Below are 20983 nucleotides of genomic sequence, written 5' to 3'. Positions count from 1 at the left end.
TCAACTTCTCTGTAAACTATCTGTGAGTTCGTAATAAAAACAATCGCTCAGAGGGAATCTTGTCTGCCCTTAGGTTGGAAAGTTCACAGAATTCAGGATGAATCTCAGCAATCTTTTTAAAAACAACAAAAACATGGGGAAAAAACTATTATAATTTTCATTGTGTGTATTCATGTGTGTGTGTGTGTGTGTGTGTGTGTGTGTGTGTGTTTGGGCAGTACATGCAAGCACTCAAGGAATCGAGAAGAGGACATCAGACCTCCTAGGTCTGGAGTTACAGGCTGTTGTGAGACACAGTATGGATGCTGGGAACTGAACTCAGGTCCTCTGAAAGAACCATGCATGTTCTCAACACCTTGGCCATATCCCAAGCTACTGCTTACTTAAGTCCAATATACTTAATGTTATGACAGAGGGAAAAAGAAAAGATGTGGCCTTTCCATCTCTATACAGTGGGTTATGAAGGGAACCAAAAGTTGCCTTTATTATTGCCGCTTACTTCTTGTGTGCTGGAACACCAGGAGGCAGCATGTGAAAAACAGCAAAGCAGGAAGGCAGCATAGGAGAGGAACTAACTGTGATTCAGTGTCCTAATGGTACGGGACTTATCATTAAAGTCATTGTAGCATGGTGTGTTAGAACCTTCACTGCTATCACAAAATGTATGAAAAGAACAATTTAAATGAGAAACAATTTATTTTTGGCAAATGGTTTTAAAAGTAGTGTCAGTACATAGATTGCCTGGCTCCCTGCATTACACTGGGTCTACCATGAAGATGCTGCTCACCTCACAGCAAGCCTGCACTGAAAGATTTTCTCTTTCTTCAACTCTTGTTCTGTCAAGGACCTCAGCACCCTGGATGATGTCACCACATTTGAAATCATGGCTATACCCATGCAAAATGAATTCTCTGGAGAGGGGTCCATGGTTGCCCCAGAAGTAGAGTATAATTAAAGTCTACTCTAGTGCTACTGAAAAATGAGCTGATCCAGACACAGTGGCACATGCTTGTAATTCCAGTGCTCAGGAGGTGGAGACAAGAGAATCAGGAATTCAAGCTCATCCTCAACTTTGTAGTGAGTTCAGAGGCAGCCCAGACTACATGAGACCCTGTATCAAACAATGGTAAAATGAACAGAACTGGCAAAGATCGAAGTCAGTAATTCAAAGGACAAATGTTATGCACTCTCACAATAAGAAATGTCATTGAGAAAAAGGAGAAATGGGACTTCCAATATGAAAAAAACATGACTAAATTGAATAAAAGGAAGCAATTGACAAAAATATAATTTAAGGGTTTTTTGTTTGTTTGTTTTTTGTTTTTGCTTTTGTTTTTTTTTACTCAAAACTATAAAATGGATGGAGTGAGTTGTACATGTGGCTGATGTGGAGAATATATGTAACCTCCCAAATGTAAAAACAAGCTATATGAGGATCTCAAGAATCTTCCCTAGAGTTCAGTCCTGTGGATGTAATTTTTGCTGATTTACAAACTTGGACTTGGATTATTGGACCTTGAAGATCTTGTACACATGCTTAAGAAAGTTTTCTGGAGAGAGAGCAAGATGGTGGCGCCTATCATGCACTTTATCTGATCTACGGCACAGAGACCAGGGACCAGACTGGGAGCCACAGACTGCAAGAACTGGAGAACGCTAGGTGAGTGGGGTCCCACACAAAGCAGAACACTGGCGGGTCTGACCTCAGGTCAACAAACAGCCCATGAAGGATCTGAACCCACTCCACAGACTCTGGACCAGAACCTACCTGCTAACTGCAGCCAGCCTGTATAGCCTGAACACAGGGTGTGGGGCAGTGGAACATCAGAGCTCCTGGCATGAAGAAGTCTCAGGGAAACAGGTGAATTCTGTCCTCAGTCCCCCCCCCACCTGCCCCACACCAGTCTACTAAGAGGCTACCAGGAAGCCCAAGCAGATATGAACACCTTGCCCAGCAACAGTGAGCACGCGGTCTGAATGGGACAAGACAGGAGCCAGGCTGATGACTGCAGTGGACTGAGCCAGCAAAATTGGGCAGATAGAACCAAACCTGTCCACTTTCCATGGCCCGGCAGTGTCTCCCACACTCTTGGGAGAAGTTGGACAGTCTTGATGGGTCTGGATGGGGGTCTGAACAGCAGCCAAAACTCAGTGGCACTGAACCACCAAAGACTCACTAACTAGACTGGTCCGCTACTTAGACTGGTTCAGGTGGGAAGTTGATCATGGGCCACAGAGGTCTGGGCCTGCACAATTGGGCAGATAAAGCCCAGCCTGGCCATTCTTCATGGCCCAGCAGGGTCTCCCATGCTTTTGGGAGAGGCTGGACAGCTCTGAGGGGGCGGGGCAGAGGTCTGAACTGTGGCCACTACTCAGAGGGACTGAACGGCCAAAGGTGCAGTATCTAGACTAGTCAGGACAGGAACCTGACTGTGGGTCACAACAGTCAGGGCCTGCACAATAGGGCAGATAAAGCCCTGCCTGGCCAGTCTACATGGCCCAGCAGGGTCTGCCAAGCGCTTGGGAGATGCTGGACAGCCCTGAGAGGTTAGGACAGAAAATTAAACAGTGGCCCCAAAACAGGGAGAAGGCACCTCTGATGACTCAGTCAGGAGCCTAGGGTGTAGAGCAAAATCTCCTGGAGTGGAAACCAGGTCACCTGTCTGTTTCAGGGAAGAACTCCCTGATACCCACAGGAAAGGGCACAAACATATAATTACTCAACAACTATCCACTCTCAACGACCAGTGAAGGAAAGCAGAAGCTACCTCCCAATATCAAAGATAGCAAGATGACTAAAGAACAGCATAAGAACACAAACCACACATACACACACACACACACACACACACACACACACACACAATCGGCTGCTCCAGATCCCAGCTATCCCAAAGAAAACAACCCTGAAAACTCAAACACAATCAAAATACAAGAAAATGACCTTAAATCCTTGGTAATGAAGATGATGATGGAAGAAATGAATAAAATCTGTAAACAAATATAGGAAGATGCAACCAAACAGATTGAAGACATAAAAGGCACTGGAAGAAATGCAGTGAAATACAAACACACAGATGAAGGAAATCAATAAAACAGTTCAAGATCTGAAGATGAAATTGGAACCAATGATAAAGGCATAAACAGAAGAAAACAGGGATAAAAAGGCCTTAGAGAAGAAAGCAAGTAACACAGAGGTGATCTCCAACAGAATCCAAGAGATGGAGGAATAAATCTTGAGACCAGAACATACAATCGTAGAATTTGAAGCAACCATCAAAGAAAATGCTAAATCTGAAAAATTCCTGACACAAAACATACAAGAAATCAAGGATACCATGAAAAGATGAAACTTCAGAATAATAAGCATTGAAAAATAGAGAAGATACCCGACTCCAAGGCCCAGAAAATATCTTCAACAAAATCATAGAAGAAAATTCCCCAATTTAAAGAAGGAGATGCATATAAACATACAAGAGGCCTACAGAACACAAAATAGAATAGACCAGAAAAGAAAATCTTCCTTCACATAATAATAAAATCGCAAAATATACAGACCAACGAAAAATGTTAAAAGCCACAAGAGAAAAAGGCCAAGTAACATGTAATGGCAAAACTATCAGAATTACACCTGATTTCTCAGCAGAGACCATAATAGCCAGAAGGGCCTGGACAGAGGGCCTGCCAGCCCTGAGAGAACACAGATGCAAGGCCAGATTAGCATACCCAGAAGAACTATCAATAACCATTGATGGCGAAAATAAAATATTCCATGACAAAAACAAAACCAAACAGTATCTATCCACAAATCCGCCCTTATAGAAGTTACTAGAAGAAAACCTCCAAACCAAAGTGACAAGCTACAACCAAAACTACACAGGAAATAGATAACTATACAATTGCAAAAGCATAACCATGCAAACACTCTACTGCAACCAACATCAAAAACAAGGGACCTAACAGTCACTGGTCATTAATATCCCTCAACATCAATGGTCTTAATTCTCTAATAAAATAGCACAGACTAACTGAATGGATGCATAAACAAGATCCAAGCTCTTCTGCATTCAAGAAACGTACCTCAGCCACAAGGAGAGACATTACCTCAGGGTAAAAGGCTGTAAAAAGGTATTCCAAGCAAACAGACATAAGAAACAAGATAGTATAGTCATTTTAATATCTAATAAAATATATTACCAACCAAAATTAATCAAAAGAGATTTCATACTCACCGAATATAAAATCAACCAAGATGACATCACAATTCTGAACATCTACACTCCAAATACAAGGGTACCCACATTTGTAAAAAAAAAATAATGTTAACAAAGCTTAAAACACACATTGATCCCCACATATTAATAGTGAGAGGCTTCAATATCCCACTTTCACAAAGGACAGATCAGTGACACAGAAACTAAACCAAGAAAGAAGGATACTGACCAACGTCATGAATAATGGATCTAAGAGATATCAATGGAACTTTTTACCCTAACAAAAAGGGTTATACTTTCTTCTCAGCACCCCATGGAACCTTCCCCAAAATTGTTTGTATAGTAGGTCACAAAGCAAGCCTCAACAGATTCAAGGAGATTGAAATAATACTTTATAGCCTATCAGATCACCATGGTCAAAAGCTGGACTTCTACAACAACAGAAAATTCCAAAAGCCTACACACACACAGAAACTAAACAACTCTCTACTTAATGATATCTGGATCAGGGAGGAAATAAAGAAAGGAATTAAGGACTTCCTGAAATTCAATGAAAATGAAAGAACAATATAACCAAATCTGTGGGACACATTGAAAGTGGTGGTAAGAGGAACATTCATAGCACTAAGTGCCTTTATAAATAAATTAGAAACATCCCATATAAATACCTTAATGACACATCTGGAAGCCCTAGGAAAAAAGACACAGAAACACACAAGAGGAGTAAATGTCTGGAAATAATAAAACTCAGGATTGAAATAAATAAATTAGAAACAAAGAGAAAAATTCACAGAATCAACAATACCAGAAGCTGGTTCTTTGAGAAAATCAACAAGATAGACAAACCATTAGACAAACAAATTAAATACTCCTATTCTCCTATAGAAATAGAAGCAGTCATTAGTAGTCTCCTAACCAAAAACAGCCCAGGGCCAGATGGTTTCAGAGCAGAATTCTACCAGGCCTTCAAAGAACAGCTAATACCGGTACTCTTCAAGCTACTCCAAAATATAGAAATGGATGGAACATTACCAAACTCATTCTATGAGGCCACAGTCACGTTAATACCTAAACTCCACAAAGACAGAACAAAAAAGAGAATTTCAGACAAATTTCTCTTATGAACATTGATGCAAATATACTCAATAAAATACTTGCAAAACCAATATAAGAATACATCAAAGATATCATTCACCGTGACCAGGTAGGTTTTATTCCATGCATGCAAGGATGGTTTAATATATGAAAATCTATCAATGTTATCCACTATATAAACAAACTGAAGAAAAAAACACATGATCTCCTTAGATGCAGCAAAACCTTGAACAAAATCCAACACCCATTCATGTTTAAAGTTTTGGAGAGATCGGGGATAAAAGGCACATACCTCAATACAATAAAGGCTATATATAGCAAGCCAATAGCCAACATCAAATTAAATGGAGAGATACCCAAGGAAATTCCTCTAAAATTGGGGACCAGGCAAGGCTGCCCACTCTCTCCATATCTCTTCAATATAGTTCTTGAAGTTCTAGCCAGAGCAGTAAGACAACAACAGGAGATCAAGGGTATCCAAATGGGAAAAGAGGAAGTCAAATTATTCCTATTTGCAGACGATATGATAGTGTACATAAGTGACCCCCATAATTCCAACAGAGAACTTCTACACCTGAAAAACACCTTCAGCAAAATGGCTGGATACAAAACTAACTCAAAAACGTCAGTAGCCCTGCTGTATACAAATGGCATTCATGCAGAGGAAGAAATTAGGAAAACTACACACTTCGTGATAGCCACAAGCAATATAAAATATCTAGAAGTTACTCTAACCAAACAAGTGAAGGACTCGTTAGAAAAAAAATCAAAACTCTGAATAAAGAGATCGAAGATGACATCAGAAGATGGAAAGATCTCCCTTGTTCATGGATCAGGACAATTAACATAGTAAAAATGACCATCTTACCAAAAGCAATTATACATTCAACGCAATCAAGAATGAAAATACCTACCCAATTTTTTAAAGGCATAGAAAGATCAATTCTCAAATTCATATGAAAAAAAAACCAGAATAACTAAAACAGTCTTATACAATAAAAGACCGTCCAGAGGATTCTCCACACCTGATCTCAAGCTATACTATAGAGCAACAGTAATTAAAACAGAATGGTGCTGGCACAGCAATAGGCAGGTTACTCAATGGAATTGAATAGAAGACCCAGAAATGAATCTACACACATATGGTCACTTGATATTTGACAAAGAAGCCAAATCTGTTCAATGGAAAAAGGATAGCATCTTCAACAAATGGTGCTGGTCTAACTGGATGTTTATATGTAGAAAAATGAAATTAGACCATATTTATCACCATGCACAAAAATCAAGTCCAAGTGAATTAAAGACCTTAACATAAAATGAGAGACACTAAATCTGTTAGAAGAAAAAGTAGATAACAATTGAGATGTAATATAAATAAATTAATAAAATATATATTTTTTTAAAAAAAAGAAAAAGTAGGAAAAAGCCTGGAACACATTGGCACAGAAGACATCTTCCTGGACAAAAAACCAATAGCCCAGGCTTCTAAGGTCAACAATTAATAAATGGTACCTCATGAGGCTGAGAAGCTTCTGCAAGGCAGAAGACACTCAACAGAACAAAGCAACAGCCTATAGACTGGGAAAAGATCTTCACCAACCCTACATCTGACAAAGGTCTAATATCCAAAATACATAAAAAGCTCAAGAAATTAAACATCACCAAACCGAAAAACCCAATTAAGAAATGGGGCTTAGAACTAAACAGAGAATTCTCAACAGAGGATTACCAAATGTCTGAGAAACACTTAAAGAAATGCTCAACATATTTAGTCAACAGAGAAATGCAAAACAAAATGACTCTGAGATTCCATCTTACACCCATCAGAATGACTACGATCAAAACTTCAAGTGACAGCACATGCTGGTGAGGATGTGGAGAGAGGGGAGCACTCCTTCATTGCTGGTGGGAATGCAAACTTGTACAACCACCTTAGAAATGAATATGGTGCTATTTCAGAATAGTGGGTATAGGGCTACCTCAAGACCCAGCTATTCCACTCCTTAGAATATACCTAGAAGTTGCTCCACCACGCAACATGGACATATGCTCAGCCATGATCATAGCAGCCTTATTTGTAATAGCCAGAACCTGGAAACAACCTAAATGTCCCTCAGTAGAAGAATGGATTAAGAAACTGTGGTACGGCCGGGCGTGGTGGTGCATGCCTTTAATCCCAGCACTCGGGAGGCAGAGGCAGGCGGATTGCTGTGAGTTCGAAGCCAGCCTGGTCTACAAAGTGAGTCCAGGATGGCCAAGGCTACACGGAGAAACCCTGTCTCGAAAAAACAAAAAAAAAAAAAAAGAAACTGTGGTACATTTACACTATGGAATACTACTCAGCTATTAAAAACAAGGAAATCCTGAAATTGTGGGCAAATGGATGGAACTAGAAATGATCACACTGAGTTAACCCACACTCAGAAAGACTCAGATGGTATATACTCACTCATAATTGGACACTAGCCCAACAGGATGTCCCCTGAAAGTCTTCAATTACCAGGAGATTATGACAGATGTGGGGACCTCCTATTGGGACTATAGGTGAGAGAAGTATAGGAAAATGGGGAAATGGAAGATTCCAAAGGGCCTTAGAAACCTACAAGAAGTACACCATGACAGGTAGATCTGGGCCCAGAGGGGTGTGATCAAACTACTGCACCGATCAAGGACAATACATGTGGTAAACATCGAACCCCTACTCTGATCTAGGCAATGAACAGAACATTCTCCACAGTTGTGTGGAGAGTGTGGACTACTCTGACATGAACTCTGGTGCCCCCATATTTGATCACTTCCCCTTGGTGGGGAGGGCCAGTGGCACTCAGAGGAAAGATAGCAGGCTACCAAGAAGAGACTTGATACCCTATGAGCATATACAGGGGGAGGAGGTCCCCCTCAGTCAGAGTAGGGAGAAAACAGGATGGAGCAAGGGATGGGAGGATACAAGGGATGGGATAACAATTGAGATATAATATGAATAAATTGATAAAATATATTTTAAAAATAAAAAGAAATATAATTTAAAAAAAGAAACCCAAGTAAAATAGGTTTTAAAAAGAAAAAAAACTCTAGATGTAAGCATGTATGTGTGTGAAAATAAAAGAGAGAATGTTTGGGTTGGAGGAAGAGGACAGTGGTAGGATACTGAGAAACACAACAGAGAAATGGAGGAGAGCATATGGACAAAGCATATGACATATAGTCATCAAATGTCATGATAATACGCATCGTGATAAAACCCATTTGTATGAAGAACACACAGTTTAAAGAAGCAGATTCTGAAGAGTTTATGCCCAGACTTAAAAATGAGCACAAGTAAGCAGAGGCTTTGTATCAGTATTCTCAAATATGCCAAAGCAAATTTCTGATTTAACTGGTTATAATAATTAATACACAGAATTAGGGATGAATAGGTGGTCTGAATGTGGTCACTAGATCAAGTCGAAATCTAATTTCCATGCTGGCTATCATACCAAGGCCTGAGACTTAGAAAAGTGAATACAAACCAGAAGAAGTGCGAAAAGTATGATTTTCAATATAATGGGGAAAGGGAGGTAATTGGGGGCAGACATACATGCTACCTGTTTAGCATGTGATGTCTTCTAATTTGGGACACTTGAAAAAACAAATGTCTTTCAGTGTACGTCACCCTTCAGCATTGAACTTCTGGAGTCATGAGCCAAAACAGACCTTTCTTCATAACTCACTCTGTCTGTGATATTATGTTACAGCCAACAAAAAATGGGTACACCTTAGTGCTCACAGTCATCAATTCTGTCTGATCCTGAAAAAAATTACCATTTATCATTCTTTCCCCATTCTTTCCTTCACCCCTCTCTAGAGAACACTGCAAGGCATGGAGAGCCTGATCAGCACAATGGAGCTGTTCAGCCAGGCCAGTGGTGAAGGCTGAGGCCCAAATGGGGACACAGCACCTTTGCCTTGCCGTCCTCTGGGTCATCTGCCTTCGAAGCCAGCAGCAAGAGTCTTAGGATGAGTGAGACACTGAGGGGAAACTGGCCCCTCAGCTCCGGAACTTTGGACTTTATGAGTTTTCCTACTTTGGGCAGTGGAATATCAAAGAAGTAGACGTCCCCCAGCAGGTCTTGCCCTCGTCTTCCAGCCCGACCGGACATCTGGAAATACAGCAGAATCATGTTGTGTGAATCACCTGAGTGTTTTTCCCAAGAGAGGGTAAAAAGATGACATCTTTTACATTACTTTTGAGCAAGTTTGCTGCACCTGGAGGTTAACTAATGACTATCCTTCTGTTTAAAATCTAAAATACGCATCATGTCTGAAGCAGAGCTATTTTAAATAATATATCTGTCATTTCTGGGTATCAATAATATCAAGTATTTGTATAATGCTGTACAGAACTGCACATAGTTATAAAATTGCATAATTAATATTATGAGTATAATATATATAATGTGTATATATATATGTATATGTATAATTGCCATTTACTGGCAATTACTTACTTAATATAATTTCTATCTCTGATATATAATATTATATAATATGTGCTATTACATTATATGCTGTAAGACTCTGTAATAATGTATTTTTAATAATAATTATAAATGTTACATATAAATTGAATGTTAGAGATATATCTAAATTTGAGGTTGCCAGTAGAAATAATGAATAAACATTTCTAAGAAAGTGAATTATATGGACACAAGCTTTGCCCTCTGTAGAACATAATAGAACAAGAATCAAAAGCAAAGAAATGCTGTAATATATAAGGTGAAGACTTTGTAGTGATAGATAAATGTGTGGAGAGTTGAGGAAGCCCTGGGGTGAAGTGAATGGAGTCCAATACGAATGTGAATAATTGAATAGAAGCAGATATATCAAGGTCCAATGCCTCAACCCCACAGAAATGGCAAAGCTCCTTCCTGTGGGTCATGTTCAGATGTTGATAGTGTGTGCAGAAATTGTCTACTGTAGCTTTCTCCTCCCATATATTTATACCTGAATACTGCTCTGCTACAGAGACTGCTCCTAAGGAGATTATTTAAACCTGCCTCCTTGTTCAGCTATCTGCAATAACCCCATTTCCAGATTCAGCTGTATGTAAAAAAACACACTGAGCTTCCAAGTGATACAGTTTCTCCATCAGAGAGCCAAGGTCACCTAATTTCAATGTGTGTGTGTGTGTGTGTGTGTGTGTGTGTGTGTGTGTGTGTGTCTGTCTGTCTGTCTGTCTGTCTGTCTGTCCTTTTCTCATTACCTGCCATCCTAGTGAGGTCAGTCCCTGGAACTAGGCAGAGCATGGGAGTATTAGACACACAGATTATAGATCAACCATCAAATGCCACCTCAGGAGAGTATGGAAGATGGTTTGGAAACATTGTGTATCATGGGTCGAGAAATGTATTGAAGATGGCTCTAGAACAGGAAAAACTCATGCTCAGGAAATAAGAAAGTAAATGTTTCCCAATTATCTTTGATATGGATGCTTTTGTGCAGATCACTTGATTTACTGTGGGTGACTGTCGTGGGGTAGTGATGGTCACCCAGCATCTGCTAGTAGGAGAGGAAATTGGATGTCTTACTCAAGATTACACACATGCTCAGCAGTGATTGCACCATCTTACAGCCCTACGCTTCCTCAATACCAGACAGGTACCTACAGTGCTCTGCCATGAACTGGACCAAGTTAGGAAATTAATAAAGTGGTTTTTTTTTTTACTATTTCACAATTATACGGTATTAGTACATTGATTAAGTTAGTGCAAATTGTAGTACCTGTCTAAAATTTAAAGCATCCAAATAGACTGAGTTTTGAGCAAACACCACAGATTTACAAGGCATGTTGACTCCTAAAGCGAGTGTTCCAGTAGCTGTCACCACCTAAAAAGGAACGAAACAGTGATTCCTCACACCAGCATCTTGGGAGAACGCAAGTGTTCGGTGCAATTGCTCAAGACTGTATTGAAATCTTAATTAAATTACAGTTGTTAAAGTAATGTGACAAGACATGTAAAGTTGCCTCTTATTTTGCAAACACAGACAGAACATTCTCTAATGGAGACTATTATAACACATACTGCTTAACACGGCCTCTCTATATACTTTAACCTCAATTGTGTGGTGCAAATGTCACAGATGAACTTCTGGGCCACATTTAGAACAATTATCTTCTCGCATCCTCATCTACCTCTCTGCTCTCTGTAGTATTACCTCAGTGTCCCACAGTATCATTTCTTTTAGTTTTGTCTACCGTTCAAATACAAAATTGAAAGCATCATCCACTGCTGTGTGGCCATAGCCATGAAGGACATCCAGCATGTGATAAGTGTTACAGTAAACATGGTAAATAAAACATTAGAAGAGGAATTTCTCTGTGAGAGAGCAGTAAATCATCTACAAGCCTTCTTCCTGGCATTTATTTGATCTACTAAAGTTCACTGACGAGTGAAATAAAACTGAAGTAGGTTTCTTTTCCTGTCATGAATTTGCATGACCACTAGTCAGAAACAGAAGAGTGTAAAGTTTATTCACATAATCTAACTTCTTGGTCATTTTTTCCCGATATAGTTAGTATGTGTTGACTTGTGCTGTCTCTTTATACCAACTGCTGTTTGTGCTACTTTGTGATGATGCTTAATGGTGTGAAATAATGTTTTCTAATTGTTTTGTAACTGAGGTTTATGCCTCTGTCAAAATAAAACATGCTACTTGTTAAAGCTTTCAAATCTCTTTAACAAGAACAAACATTGCGAGAATAGGAGCTTTACATTTAGAAAATGAATAGAACAAATATCTTCCTAAAATGTGTTCTCTGATAGAGCTAGCACTATTTCCCTAGTAAGTGCTCTAAATTGGTCTAATTATTAATAATCTTTTAGTGACTAAAAAGTTACTTACTATTTTAGCCACATGTCTGTCTGTCTGTCTATCTGTCTCTCTCTCTCTCTCTCTCTCTCTCTCTCTCTCTCTCTCTCTCTCTCTCTCTCTCTCTCTCTCTCTTTATCTCTCCCTCTTCCATCTTCTCTTTCTTTTAGTCTATGCCACACAAAATTTAAGGTGCCTAATGTCTAATAGTCAGGGTCAATGTTTAAATATGAGTCAAAATTCAGCTTTGCTTAATAATGATCTAAGGCCCTCTGTATACCTGTCTGAATTATTGTCATGGGCCCCCTAAACAAAGCATGACAAGGATGCAGCCCACAAGTTTTTACAGCCATCTCCCTCCTGTTTTCCATCAGTAACAGAAGAGACAGCATCGGACCGGCCTATCTACCCTCCTGTTCCCCCTCAGTAACAGGAGAGACAGCATCAGTACTGGCCTATTTACAAAGCTGGGATAAGCTGAAGCCCTAAGGAAGCAGGTAGCCTTGCTTTGATGTCAGCTACCACATTAGGAAAAGATCTGCCCCAAACTGGAAGATAAACACCCTCCAAATCTTGGAGAGACTATCTGCAACAAAACCACATCAACAAGCCCTACATATGACAACAAAAGAGTAAGACACAGTACTGAGAACAGCATAGAGATGCTTCACTTTCTCGTGAAAAAGCATGGAGTGAGTGACATCAATTAAACTCTCCTCCCCAGTTGAATGACATGGGGCATGCGCAAAGACATCACATTCAGGAAACAAAATCTACAGCCCAACAGACATAGCTACACGGGGGGGGGGGGGGGGGGGGGCAAAACAGGGAGTAAATGGGTGGCTATATTTCCTCACTTTATTAACATTTTCCTTCATATTCACATTTTCAAATTCTACAATGAAAAACTGACGCACCCTGATGAATCCTTTTCTAAAGAGAATTTCAACTAACTGCTTTTCTTTCGCTGTCATGGAGCTGTGGTGATAGCCAATGCCCCGTCTTGCCAAATTCTTCAGTATGTCCTCTTTTCTTTGATATTTCACTCGATCAAACACCATCTGCAATGACTAAAAGAAACAAGAGATTTAGAATATTGCTTACCTAATTCTAAATCAAACAAAAATGTTTAATGAAAATAGTATACATATTACATAATAATATGGCCAAGTGATGTCCCTGTTAGACCCTTAGGCCCTTCCTCTACACAGCAACAACAAAAAGAACATTTTATGGCAACAACAGTCTCCACAAGAAAAGTCTTCCTTGTTCTTGGCATGGACCAACTCAGCCTCATATCAGTTCTGGAATAGAAAACTCTGCCAAAGTAGTAGACCAAAGCCCAAGAGAACTCCCAAGACTGGGGCCCACTCCCACCTGAACAAGACCTAATTCTGTGGGTTTTTTCTAAAGTGCCACCCCCTCCAGAAAGTAAAACAAACCCTTTATACTATAAGATCAAGAAATGCCTACTTCCCACTGCAATGACATACTAATGGCCTTAAAAATACCCATGTCCTAAGGAGGGAATCCAGTTGTGTCCAGTGTTATAATAGATATACAAATCAACACTTGGAGAGAAGGGAGATGTTTAAGTCTCCAAGAGTAAAAGGCTAGTACCTAGCTACTTTGAGTGTATTACTATTTAAGAGACAGAATGTCAAGGATCAATTAAAACAATGGCATACATACATAGTCATTAAAACTAGACAGATTATGAAGCTGACAAAATAATATTCATGATATAATAAAAATATATGTATGTGTTAAAATATACATACACGAAAGCATGTATGTATATGTAAGTATGTGTCTGTGTGTGCGTGTATGTGAATGTGTGTAATGACATTGCTTATATCAAAACTGGTTGTATTGTTGAATATGTTGTCTATAAACAGGAATAGTTTAAAAGACAAAAAGTTTTGAAATAATGAGGCAAACCAATTTTAGACATGCTGATGACTCTTTGGTGAACTTTTTAGCTGAATTATAGAAAGAATAAACACTGTCAGGAAGTAAATATATTAATCTACAGGGGATCAAGTTTTCAATGGGGCAGATGAAATATAAGTTTAGAATTTTTGACTATAATATACGGTCTCTTATAAAAGACATAATGCAAGAACAGACACAGGGTTCTCACTTCGGCAGCACATATAGTAAAATCGGAATGATACAAAGAAGATTAGTATGGCCCCTGCTAAAGGATGATATGCAAGTTCATGAAGCATTCCACATTTTTAACTGTTGCTCATAACTAAGGTTATTTTTAATTCATTGGTATAGAATTTTGTATATTGATACAAAATAAGTTTAATTTTGATACACTGGTATAGAATTACAGTTTAAGATTATTCTTCACACTATATATATTTCTACTCTCATATGAGGTACTGTACTCATGTAACTCAATTATAATGCAAGGTTTACTATTTAGGATAATTAAAGCTACTTAAGCTAATTGTTAGTTGAGCAGATCATGGTCATGTCAATTACTAGTCTATTTTTATCACAAGAATACACATCCTAGGTTTAACAGATAGATATGATTCTATAGATATATAAGGTAAAATAGTTAGATATGGTCTTCAGAGACCTACAGAATATGACATTTAAAGATTTTTTTATTTTATTTTAAAGATGTTTTTACAACAAGACAAGTTAACTTCTAGCAACACCCAGCCTACTTCAAAGAGGATGACGGGCATCAAAGAACCTCCTTATGGAGATGGCTTCAAATGTGGCAAACCAGCCACTAGGTAAAATGTCCTCATTTCTGCCACAGACAGAATTCTTTCTCAAAATGGACAAGCTTGGATACAGGCAGAGTCAACGGGCAAACTCTGCCAAGACAGGGTAAGCAAGTCTTTGATAGTTCCTGCCTCACAAATATGTCTGTCAGACATATTGGGCCAGAAGTCTAAAGATGATGCTCCATTGCTATAGAGAGCATTGAATGACTGCTCAAGTAGCAAAATGTCTCTGTCATCCTCTCATTTGGGAAGCAGCTAACCTGTACTCCCTATATACTCAGGACATTAATTTTATTCCTTCTCAGGTCTCTGATGGGGTTGAAAACCAGATAGTTTAGTTTTACAATTAAGCTTAGTTGTCTAGGGGTTAAGATGTTTTTAGGTCTAGATAGGTGTTTTAAGTTGATAGAGATGTGATATGATAGATATTGATTTACGTTCAGAATTTTAGACGCGCCAAGATAGGAACAATGTTTTCTTCAAGGCTGCCAAATTCAAATAGTCAAAACACTAATAACCTAACATTTATATAATCCTGATTGTTTCATTGTTCTTCTTGCTGTAGGCAGTTTATTGTATTTATGTATAATAATATAAATGTAGTGTAAAAAGACTTAAAAAAAATTTTTAAAAAGAACAGACACAGGTAATCACCCAAGATTTTGTGAAGAAGACAAAATCAATCTACAAATTCCAAACCTATCCTTTCAAAGTATGGACTTAAAGGTCCTTGAGTGATGTATGTAGCTGCATCTCCAGCTCATGCAGACGTCCCTTGTGGTAAATATTGTAATATGGTATTGCTGACACTGTCTATATGGAAGAGGCTCTTCTAATGAACAGCCTATTCTCCACAAACACTAGTCCCTTCTGGATACCAACCTTATCATCTATTGCTTTCTGATCAGCATATGTGCAGTCCTTGGGAATCTCCAGATTCTTCTCCAGATTCTTCAGGAGGTAATCGTGTTCAGTTTGATACATGAGCACTTGATCCGATCTTCTAGGGGATTTCTGGCTTTTTTCATCCCTTCATTTAAGAATAAAATTTTAAGAAACCAATATTTGTATCCAGCTACTAGGGTAAGACTAAAGTATATGAGGTCATGTGTTTATACTATCATGACTCCATCGCCTGCACCTAATGTGCTTGTTCCTCAGCCCTTGGAGCCTATGAACCCTCAAGATAATTCGATTATGAATGTGATTTTCCTTCTGTGATGTTCTCCACCACTGTTTCTCTTTCCCCAGATGACCCCCCTTCATCTTGCTAATATGATGATCATTTTTTTCTACTTCAGCCTTTCTGGCACACAGATTGGAGCAATGTGTGCTCCTCTCCACACTGCTTTGACAGTTCAGGCCATTCTCCTTCCTCGTTATGGACACTGCAGCCGCTCTGAATGCTTTGACAAAGGTGCTCAGATGTACCATTCTCTGGAGAGTTGGCCTAAGTTAATAAAAGCTCTTCTGAGAGACTGACTGCCAGGAACCATAACAATCAGTGGGACAGTTTTAGCACTCTAGAGATCCCATAGGGACCAAGTTCAGGGTGTATTCTAGCAGAAGCCATGTCTTCTTAACTTTGGTTCCCTGTCTCCCTCCCTTTCTTCCTTATGGTTTCCTTATGAACACACCCCTTCACTAAGGCAGGGACATGAACAGCCCTTCTCAGCATGGGCTACAAGGGACTCGAACCTAAGACACACCTGCATAACCCTAGCAGAGGCCCCCAAGTAATTGCTCTGGATGCCCTGAATGCACCAGCCATTTACAGTCACTAAGGTCATGTAAACTTTCTTTACATTTCTTGTCTATGCAAATAAGATATTTCTGAGCATAAGATTATGTCAATTGTAGTCTACCATATAGTGATATATGGTGGTATATATCATACATCCAGAATACACAACCTACAGCTAGCATTAACTTTAATGAGGAGGGAAATGTCGTGACTATTCAAGAGCCCCGTGTTTTCAAAACGTGTCCTAAAGCACTTAGAGAGGAGCACAGATTGTTGTCAAATTCAATTATACTACTAAATAAAATGCAGTTAATAAATAAAAATACTAAAGAAAATAGACAAAATGTCCTTCTAGGTCCTCAAACATGACCCCATAAGAGTGACCTCTTGGTATGCATGTTTATTTGGGAGTTTTCCATGTTATAGAAATGGATGGAGAGAGAGAGAGAAGAATCACTGTTTCTTTCCAATGCATAAAGCCTGAAGCAGGGTCCCCATCCTCCTTACAATGAGAGGGCTGAGGAGACCAGACGCCTTTCATTTTGACAGTGTGAGCTGCTGTTCACTAACACACATGACACTCAGCTCTTAAAAGCCTGAAGCGTAGGTACCCTGAGGAGGCTCATTTACCAAGATGCCTCACACTTTCCACACATGTTCCCCTTGCAGTTCACAGCCTCCATCCAAGACACTGCTCAGTCAGAGGTATTATGAATGAAGAGATCCACAGCAAGTTCTGGCTTCTTCTAGAATTTGGAATACTTGAATCAGAGATGCTCTAGACATTTTTTGCACTTCAAAGGAAATTCCTAGCTCTTCACCTCCCTAGGCCTCCCTAAGAACTTGCTTTCATAGCACCTTAAAGAACTTACAAGCTGCCAAGGGAACAAAGCAATGAAAAGTCTCATCCATCTTTGAAGCCTATAAACTGCAAGAGTACCATGGCAAACATTCCCCATGTTCGCACTGTAATAAGAGCAATATTTTAAAGTGTAATTGCCATTTAGTTTATGTCTACTTTTGAATGTCCCTGTCATCCTATTGAGGAAAGACATTCAGGAATTCAAGTGGAGTCCATGTTCTGAACTAAATAGTAAAAATGCAAAACTTGACAGTTTCAGAATACATCTTAAAGGTCATGGGCTTTTCTTTCATTTTATGAAGTGTATATTATGGTGTGTATGATTTTGTATTTGTGATGTGGTGTGTGGTGTGGTGTGTGTGTGTGTGTGTGTGTGTGTGTGTGTGTGTGTGTTTCATGGTGTGTGTCTAAAATCATTTCTAAATCTACAAACCTTTACTTTACACATCAAAACCATACCAAAAAGAGACTTGATATCCTATGAGCAGATACAGGGGGAAGTAATCCCCCTCAGGAACAGTCATAGGGGAGGGGAAGAATGGGAGGATACAAGGGATGGGATAAACATTGAGATGTAACAAGAATAAATTAATAAAAAAATTTTTTAAAAAAACCATAGCCCCATAATTAGCAAAACCAATTTCTTAAAGTCATAGAAAAATAATAATAGTAATAGTAATAATAATAGTAATAATAATAATAATAATGCACTAAAAGTTATTTAATTTCATACATGTGCAGTAAAGAAAAGAATCGCTGCCTTTGAAGAAGGAAGCAAAAAGAAGTGTCCTTTACAGTAAAGTAAGGAGAGGAGGGCCAGGGACACACATTCTATTTGTTTCATTATTTTCTTATATTTCAAGATTAATATAATTACATTGCTTCTACTTTTTCCTTCTTCCTTCCAAACCCTCCAATATACCCTCCTTGTTCATTTTTTTTTTATTCAGGGACACATTTTCATTAATTATATTTTTATTCTTTATTAATTTATTCAGATTACATCTCAATTGTTATCCCCTTGCTTTCTCCTCCCATTCCTCTCTCCCTCCCTCTTTCACCCTGTTCCCCTCCCCTAGGTCTGTGACAGAAGAGGACCTCCTCCTCAACCACATGGTCACAGCCTATCAAGTCTCATCTTGGTACCTTCCTATACTTTCTCTGAGTGCTACCAGGCCTCCCCACCAAGGGGAAGTAGCCAAATATGGGGCATCAGAGTTCATGTCAGAGTCAGTCCCCACTCTCCACACAACTGTGGAGAATGTCCTGTCCATTGGCTAGATCTGAGTGAGGGTTCAATGTTTACTATATGTATTGTTCCTCAGTTGAAGAATGGATAAAGAAACTGTGGTACATTTACACTATGGAATACTACTCAGCTATTAAAAACAAGAAATTCCCGAAATTTGTGAACAAATGGATGGAACTAGAAATGATCATACTGAGTGAATTAACCCAGAATGAAAAGACTGACATGGTACATACTCACTTATAAGTGGGCACTAGCCCAAAAGGCATGTGCCACGAAAGTCTTCACTTCACAGGAGAATGGGATAAATGTGAGGACATCCTACTGGGACTCTAGGAGAAAGAAATATAGGCGATGGAGAAATAGAAGGTCCCAGAGGGTCATAGAAACCAACAAGAAGAACATCGTGATGGGTGGATCAGGGACCAAGGGGTTCTGCTCAAACTATTGCACTAACTAAGGACAATACAAGTAGTAAACATCGAACCCCTACTCTGATCTACCCAATAGACAGGACATTCTCCACAGTTATGTGGAGAGTGGGGACTGATTCTGACATGAACTCTGGTGCCCCATATTTGACCACCTCTCCTTGGTGGGGAGACTTCGTGGCACTCAAAGAAAGAATAAGCAGGCTACCAAGATGAGACTTGATAGCCTATGACCATATAGTGGGGGAGGAGGTCCCCCTTGGTCTTAGACCTTGGGGAGGGGAATAGGGTGAAAGTAGGAGGGAGGGAGGAACAGGAGGATTCAAGTGATGGGATAACAATTATGGTGGTGAGCAGTGTGGACTGTGTTTAGAAGCTCCAGTAAACAATTCAGGGAATTGCCCAGATTTCTGAACCAGGAACACCGAGGTCTCCACACCACAGCAGCAGGAGTGCTCCACGGTTCGAAGGGACCAGGGTGCAGAGGACCTGCGTGCGCCTGCACACAGGAGGAGTGCAGATTTTCTCAGATTGGAGCAGCAGAGGCAGCAGCGGCTGAGGTTTGCAGTTTGAATAAATTATTTAACAAAACAAAACAAAACAAAAGAAATATAGAGGGAGGATAGAACAAAGGGTAGGTGATTGAACCTACTCTTTAAGTCAAGGCCTTAATTGTTACTCATAATGAAGGTTATGTCTAAGTCATTGGTATAGAATTTAGTGTATTGATAGAAAACATGGGCATGTCAAATACCTGTCATTCTAGTACAAGAATATATATCCTAAGTCTAATAGGTACATACGACTCTATAGATACATGAGGTAAAATAGCTAAATAAGGTCTTCAAAAGCCTCAGAGACACACAGAATATGGCATTTAAAAATGTTTTATTATCCTAAAGTTTCTTTGGCAACAAGACAAGTTAACTCCTGACAACATACAGATGACCTCAAAGAAGATGATGAGCATCAAAGACCTCCTTATGGGATGGCTTCAAAGGTGGCGAACCAGCCACTGTGAATAATGCCCTTGTTCCTGTCACAAACAGAATACCGCCTGAAAATGGGCAGCTTGGATGCAGACAGAGTTGACAGCTGAATTCTGCCAAGAGAGGGTAAGCAAGTCCTCAACAGTCCCTGCCTTGTGAATAAGTCTGGCAGAGACAGTGGGCCAGAAGGCTCCAGTGTTCTAGAGAGTATTGGGTGATTGTTCAGGTAGTAAATTGACTCAGTCATTTTGTTCACTTTGGAAGCTGCTAACTTGCACTGCAGGTTCACTCAGGCATTTAAGTCTTATTCCTTCTAAGGTCTCTGAGGGGTGTTGAAGAACAGATAGTTTAGTTCTACAATCAGGTTTGGTTGGTTAGGGGATAAGATCTTTTTAGATCAAGATAAAGGAGTTAATAGAGATAAGTTAGGTAGTATAGATACTGAATTTCCTTCAGAAATTTAGACCCAACAAGACAGGAAAGATGTTTACTTCAAGTTTGACAAATACAAATAGCCAAATCACTATGAATGTAACATTTATAGAACTCATGATTGTCACATGATTCTCCCTACTATATATAGTTTGTTTTATGCATATATAATAAAATAAATGTGTATGAGAATGAGTATGTAAAAATATTCAATAAAAATTGTATAGAGATTATGAATTAGAGAAGAAAGGGACAGGAGAGGAAAGACTGTGGGGAAGAGATGTAAATAAAATACTGATGTATCAATTTCTCAATAATAATGATAATTTTTAAAGATAGTTTTAAATTAAAAATCTCTAGAACAA

The 20983-nt window shown here is 39.1% G+C and overlaps 1 protein-coding gene and 1 non-coding gene across 2 annotated transcripts in view; one reads left to right on the top strand and one right to left on the bottom strand.

Moving 5' to 3' along the window:
- Nucleotides 1-20983, bottom strand: part of Ddx60 (DExD/H-box helicase 60) — a 94054-nt gene that overhangs the window by 15721 nt on the left and 57350 nt on the right. The window contains 4 exon segments of the mRNA XM_051169803.1: nucleotides 9248-9448; nucleotides 11070-11174; nucleotides 13076-13228; nucleotides 15794-15941. Of these exon segments, the coding sequence (XP_051025760.1) occupies nucleotides 9248-9448; nucleotides 11070-11174; nucleotides 13076-13228; nucleotides 15794-15941 (607 nt within the window).
- On the top strand, nucleotides 14294-14400 carry LOC127210381 (U6 spliceosomal RNA). The gene has a single exon (XR_007833291.1). It is a non-coding gene; the product is annotated as a U6 spliceosomal RNA (small nuclear RNA).

The sequence above is a fragment of the Acomys russatus genome, chromosome 27 (genome assembly GCF_903995435.1).
Source record: "Acomys russatus chromosome 27, mAcoRus1.1, whole genome shotgun sequence".
In the NCBI taxonomy this organism is placed as follows: Eukaryota; Metazoa; Chordata; class Mammalia; order Rodentia; family Muridae; genus Acomys; species Acomys russatus.
The sequence above is the reverse complement of the archived record's forward strand: the minus strand, read 5'-3'. Positions and strand labels throughout refer to the sequence as shown.